This window comes from Passer montanus, unplaced genomic scaffold (assembly GCF_014805655.1).
Source record: "Passer montanus isolate IOZ18808 unplaced genomic scaffold, ASM1480565v1 scaffold112, whole genome shotgun sequence".
In the NCBI taxonomy this organism is placed as follows: Eukaryota; Metazoa; Chordata; class Aves; order Passeriformes; family Passeridae; genus Passer; species Passer montanus.
Window position 1 is genome coordinate 1,387,389 of NW_024357836.1, and position 8,633 is coordinate 1,396,021.

The 8,633-nt window shown below is 65.7% G+C and overlaps 1 protein-coding gene across 1 annotated transcript in view; it reads right to left on the minus strand.

Annotated features, from left to right (window-relative positions):
* Positions 1-6,095: 6,095 nt before the first annotated feature.
* ATP5F1D (ATP synthase F1 subunit delta) overlaps positions 6,096-8,633 on the minus strand; it is a 2,784-nt gene continuing 246 nt past the window's right edge. Inside the window, exons 2-5 of the mRNA XM_039696021.1 lie at positions 8,010-8,163; positions 7,563-7,651; positions 7,008-7,136; positions 6,096-6,218 (exon numbers count right to left, since the gene is read on the minus strand). Coding sequence (XP_039551955.1) covers positions 7,014-7,136; positions 7,563-7,651; positions 8,010-8,163 — 366 coding nt within the window. The 3' untranslated portion in view covers positions 6,096-6,218; positions 7,008-7,013. The remainder of the gene's footprint in view (positions 6,219-7,007; positions 7,137-7,562; positions 7,652-8,009; positions 8,164-8,633) is intronic.

Here is an 8,633-nt window from a genome sequence, read left to right on the forward strand (position 1 = left end):
GCTGGGTGTGGAGTGTGGGTGCCCCTGGCGCTGCCAGGCACTCTGGCACTGGGATGTCCCAGCACTGCCAGACTCTGTGTCTGTGTCCCCCCATGCCCAGGTCGGGGGCTCAAGGTGGGTTCCATGCCCAGGGTCCAGCTGTGTCACAAGGAACCGAGGGAGGAATCCAGCCCTGGGCCAGACCCACTGTGCCACATTCCCCAGCACCGAGCCACGCTGCGAGGAGCCGGGCTCAGCTCATCCCAGCACCCGACCTGTGGGGAAACTGAGGCACCAGCTGGGGAAGTGACTCACCTGCACCGTGGCCTCTAAATGCACTGCTCCGATTAGATAATGTGCGGAAGGATCACAGGGAGCCCGACAGCCTCTCATTAAACCTCGGGCTCCCCGAAGAGCCTTCAGCTTCATCAGAGCCCGTGGCCACCTGGGCCGGCGCTGGCCGCGGGAGGCGGCCCTGCCCAGAACCCACCCACTCACATCCGCAGCACCTCGCATCTGTCCCTGTCGGAGGGATCCTGCTCGCAGGAGATGCTGCCCCTCCCACGCCCCCCCTCCAGAAGCCTGCAGGAGCAGGGGGGGAGGCATTTTGCAGCCCCCTGGCAGGACCCTGCACCTTTGGGGTGCCCTGCCTGGGACACAGAGGCTGCAACCAGCCGGGGTCGGAGCCGCGGCCCATCTGCCACGGCAGGATGTGGGGCCGGACGGGGGACACAATGTGGGGAAGTGAGAAGGGGACAGCGGGGACATCCCGTCGGCACAAGTGGGCTCACAGCCCCTCCAGCCCCCAGAGCTCCCGGGCAGCCGGAGGGAGCTCCGACTGCTCCGGCTGCCCCGGTGCTGCCGCCTCCCGCACCTGCCTGGCCCGGGGGGCCCTGCCTGCAGCGGCCTGTCCGCGGGCGGCCGAGACGCGAAGGAGCTGGTTGGGCCGGGCAGGTGCCGGGTGGGAGCGGGGTCCGCTCAGCCCACACAGGTGTGGCCGCGCCGGCTGCGGCAGAGAAGCTCCGCGCCCGGCTGGCCCCGTCTTGCTGGGTGGCAGGAGCCTCCCGCGCCGCTCGCAGCCCGGGGCGGGCGGGCACACCCCGTCATTAGCCCAGCTGCCGGCGCTGCCCGGGCAGGGAGGGGGCGGCAGGGCCGGCACGGCCTGCTGGGGACGAGGACGGCGTGGAGCCACTGCCCACCCGCGCCTGGCCCTTCCCCTGCTGCGGGATCGTGACCCCCTCGCTGCGTGGGACCCTGCGGGGGCACCCCCCGCCCCACCGATGCCCCCGACGCGTGGGGGAGGCAGCCGGGCTCGGCCCCAGCAGCTGCTCAGGACGTGCCCTGCGGGTCCCGCAGCGCACAATGACCCCATTGAGGTCCCGCGGGGCGGGGGGGAACACCCAAGGTGGTGGTGGCAGAAGTGACTCCAGTGTCAGGCCAAGCCTCAATCCTGCTATTTATACCCGGCGGAGGGGCGGCCTTTGAGGGAATGGGGATGGAAGCGCTGCCGACCCCTCCCTGCCGCATGCCAGGGCATCCCGGAGGGCAGCGGCCCCGGCCCCCCGGCTTTCCCTCCCCACCCCGCGCCCCATCCCGGCGCCAGCCCTGCCAGGAAGAGCCCCAGCGCCGGGACCAGCTGCAGCCGCTTCCTCCCGGCCCCGCCAGGAACTGGGGAGCCCGCAGGGGCTCCGAGCCCCCGGCTGCAGCGGGGCAAAGTGAACCGGGCGGCTACGGAGCCCCAGGGCTCGCGGGGGGCTTGCACCGAGCACCTGGGTGCCGGATGCCAGGATCCAGCTGGGAGCTCCTTGGGAACCTCCCAGCTTTACCAAGGGCGAAGTCCCGGCACATCAAAGGCGGGCGGAGGCAGCGGGAGCCGGGGCAGGAGCCTTTGGTCGCTGCCAGCGCCCGGCCCCGCCGCTCCGCGGAGCTCCCAGCGCCCTGCACCGGGGTCTCGTGCCGGCACACCCGGGTCCGGGGTCGTGCCCCCCTCGGCGGCGTGGCACCCAGCCCATCGCTGTGGCAACCGCCATCAGCTCCGGGTGTATTTTCTGCACCAGGGCTACTGTGGGAACCTGGACGGATGCCACCTCATTCCACTGGGCTCTCTGGGCCGCCTTTGTAGCCGGCGTCCAGCCCAGCTGGCAGCCGCTTCCTCCCCAGGCTCCCCCTGCCCCGCGCGGGTCATGGCCCTGCCCGGGAGCCGGTGGGAGGGGGCTTGGCTGGAACCCCCCAAAACGAGACCACGCACCCCCTCCGGCTTTGGGCCACCTCCAGCAGAGCCATGTGGCCTCCAAGGCTGTGCCCATGGCCCCTGGAGTGAGCCCCTGCCAAGACACCTGGGACCCCCAGGGCAACGCGCTGCCCACCGCCCCCGGCCTGACTCCGGCACCTCGCAGGGAGCTTCTCATGGAGCTTCTCCACAGGGCTGAAATCGCCGAGCACAGCAGCAGGGTCTGAGATTCCCGTGTCCCGTTCCCACTCTCCCCAGCCTGCCAGTGGCTTTTCCCCATCCGTGCCTCAGTTTCCCCACGAGAGAACGCGCCCCGGGCCAAGGTTTGCTGCGTGGCCGGTGTGGCACTCCGGGACTGCTGGCCCGGGAGCACCATGACAAGCTCTGTCGTGCTGGCTGCAGCACCCGCCCTCCTCAATGCCCGCCGGGGCTCGCTCTTGTGTCAGGGTTTTGGGGGTGAGGCCGCTGGGGGATGCTCCTCACAGCTCCGCTGCCATCTGCAGGCGAGGCACCCCCAGAACCGGCACCAAGGGGCCCCCCAGGGCAGATCCCGCTGCCAGACCCCGAGCCACGTCCCGCTCCTCCCCACAGGGTTTTCCCTGAGCTCTGCCACGCTCCCTCTGCGGGGCCACGTGCGTGGGAGGGAATCGGAAAAGGAGCATTTTCCAGAGCTGGAAACCCAGAGGAAAAAGGCTGCCGGCCGGAATGATTAACACGGGCGGGTTAATCATTATACAGCAGCAGCACCCGCCCCCCCCGCTCCCCATCCTAAGGAAGCTGTGAGGATTCGGCCTTCGAGCCGCCCAAGGGCGGGTGGCCCAAGGACGCTGCGGGCTGTGCTGGAGCCTCCGCTGACCTTCCCACGCCGGGGCCAGCGGGCCTGGGCTGGGAGGGGGCCAGGTCTGCACCAGGCGCTGCAGAACCCCCGGGACAGGCAGGGAGCTGCCCGGCACCCCGAGGGGGTCCCCACACTCGGGGGAGGTGCTGCCACATCCTGGCAGTGAGAGGGGTGGGGGCAAGCTGTGTACCCCCACCGTGATGCTGCAGGGTGGGCACGGATGGTGCGGGCAGCAGCTGAGAGGGGCAGGATCCCCAGCGCGCCGAGGTTTGGGCAGGGAAAGGGGCGGCTCGGCCGGGTGAGTCAGCCCGGCGGGAGCGGGGCTTCCTGGGGCTGCGGTGGGGTTTGGGGTTGTTTTTCCTGCAGAGAGAGGAGAACTGGAACCTTTCGCCTGCATTCGGGACTGGGTGGGACGGGGAAGTGCCACGCGGCCGAACGCAGGGACGGCCGCCAGCACCGGGAGATTTGGCCTGGCAGAACCCGGCCCGTCTCGGAAATCATCCCCCGGAGAAGCGACGCCGCCGGCAGAATCCGTGATGCTTCACTTTCCGAGCTCTCCCGGCCCCGCTCCCCACCCTCCATCTGGCAGCAGAGGATGCGAGTCATGGGAGAGAGCCCCGGGTGGAAAGGGAGGAGGGGGGCAAAGCAGCCCTCCCCCGCTCCCACCGCGTTCCGGGCAGCCCTTCCCCTCTCACACCCACCACGCCCCAGCCCAAAGCCGGAGACAAACAGGTCCCGGGGATAACTCCAGCACACTGCCCGTCCTGCATGGCCCCAGCAGAGGCACGGAGCCAAAGGCAGGGGCACCTCGGCACCCACACGCCAAAAAGAGGCAGAAACCGCAGATGGAGGTGGCCCAGGGCAGGTGCCAGCACTCCAGGAACAGCAAAGTGCCACGCTGGTGTGACAATCCAGGCTGATGTGGGGGCAGGGGAGAGAGAGGAGGGAGAGTGCCCTGCTGAATCACATCGTGATCCACACCATGGATCGTGTCCCCCACCTCCCTGCCAGCCCCCAGCTGGGCTCATCCCCGCAGTACCTGCACGGTGAGCCAGGAGCAGGAAAGGGCTTTGCCTTTGGAACCAGACATCCCCTGCACTGTCAGGCCATTTTTGTGGCATCCAGCAGGACGTGACTGCTGGTGGCTCTGGCATGGGCAGTGGGAGTCAGGGGAGGAGGAGAACAGCTCTGCAGAGCCAGATAATGAGCTGGGAGGCAGAGGGGCTCAGAGCCGAGGCTGCAGGGAGCAGGCTGGCCTGGGAGTGTGGAGGAGCACAGGCAATCACCCACACAGGCCCTGCACCCCCAAAAGTGCAGCTCAGGGTGAGCAGGGCTACGATGCTGCCAGCCAGGCACCCACAGCCCTGCCCGGTGGCTCAGGACAAAAGCTTTGTCCTTGCATCCACGAGGTCCCATCCCCAGGGTCTCTGCACATGGAAGGGTTCCCCCACTGCTCCCCCCAAATGCAGCCTACAAGTCCCAGCAGGTATCAGGCTGCAGAGCACCCGGCGAGGGGGGCAGGACCGGATCCCTCGGCCCCCCCAGCTCCCCCGGCGCTGGCGGGAGGCAGTGGGAAGAGCTGGTGAGAGGACGCTGACGGAGACACTTTTTTCCTGTCCTAAAAATAGCAGCTGGCCGTTTCCCCAGCTTCCCGGCCTCGCCAACGCTCTTCCATTAGATGAAAAACCCAAGGCAGCCACCTTCCGTCAGCACGGCTGCGTGTGCTGGGGGAGGCTCACGCAGCCGAAATAGCAGCTGGGGACAGAGAGGGGCAGCGGGAGAGGCAAGGGAGCCGGCCGGCCCCAGTAATTCCCAAGATGTTTTAATTAGTACAGCTCTGACTCTGAAGCTTTGCTTATGCTCAGTGCAATGTCTGACCTTTAAGGAAAAAAAAAAAAGGAATGAGAGGGGAAGGGGAAAAGGCACTGGAGCAGCTCAGGAGCTGGAAGTCGGCTGAGCTTCAAATAGGCTCCGCGTCAGGCACTCGGAGGCTTTTAATAAGCCACAGAGTGAGAAATTTAACACCACAGGCTCTATTTTTGATCACTTGTGAAGGGGGGGGGAGAGAAAGACAGAGTGAGCGAGAGGAGGGGGAGGAGGTGGTGGTGAGAAGAGGAGGCAGCCAAGATTACATCCTGGGTGGCAGTGCCGAAAATAGCTGTGCCCTGCTCCGAGCGGGAGCCGCGCCGGGCACGCGGGGGGCCGGAGTGGCGAGCACTGACCTCACCGGCAGCCACCGCGCCTTCCCCGGCTGGAACACTGCAGGGAAAAGGGGATTAGGACGACGCAGAGGGAGGGACGGAAGCTCTGCACAGCACTGGAAACCCGAAATCCCTCTGGAAAGGCGTGGGAGGGTGGCATGGAGCGAGGGGCCCGGCAGCACACATCCCAGATGCCTGGCACAGGCAGAGCTGTCCCCTCGCCCAAACCCGCCCCTTCCAGAGGTGCTGCAGCCCAGTGAACCTTTCCTGCTTCTCCAGGCTGTGAGGAACCCTGAGGAACCCCGCGTGGTCTCCTCAGACAGGGCTGCAGCCAGCGAGCACCAAGCTCAGCAGAGCAGCTCCAGCCATCCCCAGCACGAACGGAAGCAGGAAAGATTTCCACCATGCACAGCATCTGCTTCCCTCTCCACGCCAAGCCCATCTCCAGGAGCAGGGGAAGTGCCACGGGCAGCAGCAGGGGATGGGGCAGAGCCCTGCAGCTGCTGTCCAGCTGTGGGAAGCATCCTGCTGTGCCAGTGTGGATTCCTGCAGCGCTGGAGCCAGGAGGCTGAGGCAGAGCAGTGCAGGGACAGCACGGCTCTGGAACAGATCTGTGCTCCTGAAATCCCACAGTCCAAGTGGTTACTGGAGATGGAGGTGGCTGGAGCACAGGGAAGGGATTATGAATCTGTCTGATGAACCTCCTGGGGGTGAGTCTCCCCAGCCAAAGCCCAGGGCAGTGCTGGTGACCCCTTCCTAGGGTGAATCTGCCTTGGGGCAGGAACTGGGAACTGCTCCTGGCTCCAGCTGCAATTGCTGCTTGAGAAGAAGGCGATGTGCCACAAGAGGGGGTCACATTTCCTTTTAATTGATCAGAACCATTTCTCCACCTCCATTTGTCCTGTTCCATCTGTACAGTCAGGGAGCAGAACAGGGACAGGCTGGGAGCTCTGCATCCACAGTGGGATTCCTGCAAAACACAAAGTGGGGGCAGGTTAGCACAGGGTGGGCTCGGCTGGGCCGTGGATCCCAATCCCAGGGCTTGGCCCCACTCCAGCTGAGCAACTGCTGTGAGTAAACATGAGCCACCAGCTCTGCAGGACCAAAGAGCACCAGGAGCAGAGATCAGGAGCTGGTGCCCTCCTGTGCTCCAGGCTGAGCCCGTTGGAGGCTGTCAGTGACTCACAGCCCTGCTCAGCACACGCTGCCGCAATTCCCGGCTGCCAGCACGTGGGAAGGGAAGGGATGAGGCACAGTCTGTGCAGGGCAGAGCAAAAAGAGGCCACAAGGTAAGAGCCTGGCCTCACCTCCCCTGAGAATGAAGCTGTTTGTCTTAGTGGGAGTGCATGTGGCAGAGACCACGTGCTGCTCTCCCTGTGGGGCCCAGCATCCCCACTCTGCCCTCAAGCTGTCCCCAGATATGGGCAGTCCCAGTGGGACCTGGGGAAGCAGCGAGGCCCCAGCAGTGACCACAGCTCCCAGTCTGTCCCAGCACTATCCACCCACCCTGGCCAGGGCTGAGCTGCAGTGTCACAGCTGGGCTGGACCCCACAGTGTCACAGCCAACCCCAGGTCCCACTGCCACCCAGCAGCCCCAGGTCAGCTGTGGGGACCCCCAGGAGCTCCCCCAGAGCTGAGGCCTGACCCTGGCAAGGGACAGCTGTGGTCACTGCTCCCCAAAAGCAAGGTGGATCCCCTCACCCAGCCCAGCACGCCTAGAGCAGGGCTGGATGCTCACGAGGCTGCAGGTGAACCTCACCTGGATTTACTCCAGAGCCTTCACCAGGGCTTCATTAGCTTCTACCTTAATCTGAGCTTCTGCTTTAGCAGCTTCATCAGACGCTGCTGCCATCTCTGACACAGCTTTCTCCAGGTTGGATTTTGCAGTCTGGACAGGAGGGCACAAAGAATGTGTGTCATTGGGAGTCACTGCAGGAGAGGGGACTGTCCTTCCCTCCCTCCCCTGCAGCCACTGGTCCTTCGTATGGATGCCAAGGACCCACTGACTTGGGAGCCTCAGAGCTACAGACACCCCTTATCAGCAGGGAAAAGCTGTTCTGGAGGTGAGGACAAGGTCAGTGTCTGTCCAAGGGGTGGGAAACAGTGTGCAGATTTATGGCTGCAGAGCTCCCTCTCTCCAGAGTACACCAAGGAGGAGCCCCAAACCTCAGAAGCCAAAATGTAGTGGGGGTGCAGATACAACCCTGGGTTCTGGGCACAGCAGGCTCCCAACACAAGGACCCCAGAGCAGAGAAGGGGAGCAGTTTACCCCCAGGGAGGGAGCCCAGGGCTGGTGAAGTCTCTGGGTACTCACAGCCAGGTCCAGCATGTCCATGGTCACTGCCTCCTCTGCCAGCACCTGCACCGTGGAGTCGGCGTGGACAGTGACAGAGCCGCTGCTCACTGTGAGGCACAACGTGGGGAGGCTCAGCCAGGGGGCTCAGCCCTGGCACCCCTATCTCCCTTTCCCAGAACAAACCCTCAGCCCCCTCCTGTCGCATTTCCACATTCAGGGACTCAGCTCCCACCCCAAGGCAAGCTGGAGCAGGGGATGGTCCCAGAAAGCCTGAGCAGAACCGAACCCTGACCCCAGCCCACGGCTCCCAGGTCAGCTTCCAGCAGCCTCTGGCAGGCTGGGAAAGCAGAAATCCCTGGAAGTGCACCAGGCCACACCTGGACGGGCAGAGCCTCCCTTGTGAAAGCGCCAAGAACGCCATCCCCACGCACACCTTTCCTCCCCAGCTCCTCCTGCCAAGCTCACCAAAGTACTTGGTGGCCGTCCCATCCTCAGCATGGACTGTGACAACGCCCGGCCGGAGCACCTGGAGCGTGGGGACGTGGGATGCCAGGATGCCAAAGGAGCCGGTCAGCGTGGGCACATCCACCTGCTTCACGTTGGCACCGTTGTAGAACACCTACATGGATGAAGAGGGCAAAAAGGCACAGTCACCAGGGATGGGGGGACGGAGAGCAGCATCTCTGGAGAGCCCAGGGAGGAGCCCATGCCAAGGGAGCTCCCAGCTCCTGGCAGGTTCAGCACGTCCAGGTGTGCCCAGGACAGGCTGCACCTGCACAGGCTGGGAGCAGAGCCGGGCTCCAGAGCAGAGATCCTGGCAAAGGCAGCGGGGAAGCGCTCCCAGCTCCCAGGGGCACGGCGGGGAGGCGGCACATGGAGACACCGAGTCGGGAGTGGGCGAGAGGCGCCGGCACAGCCGGGAGCAGCCTGGGAAGCGCGTGGGGAGCCCTGAGCTGCCGTCCCCGCTGCGGCCCACGCTGCCGGGCTGTCCCCGTGCCCAGCGCCAGCCCGCGCCCTGCCCCGGGGACAGCCCCGGTGGGCCCCGCGGGGGCGGACCGGCGGCGGGGCCGGGGCTGCGGGGTTGGAGCG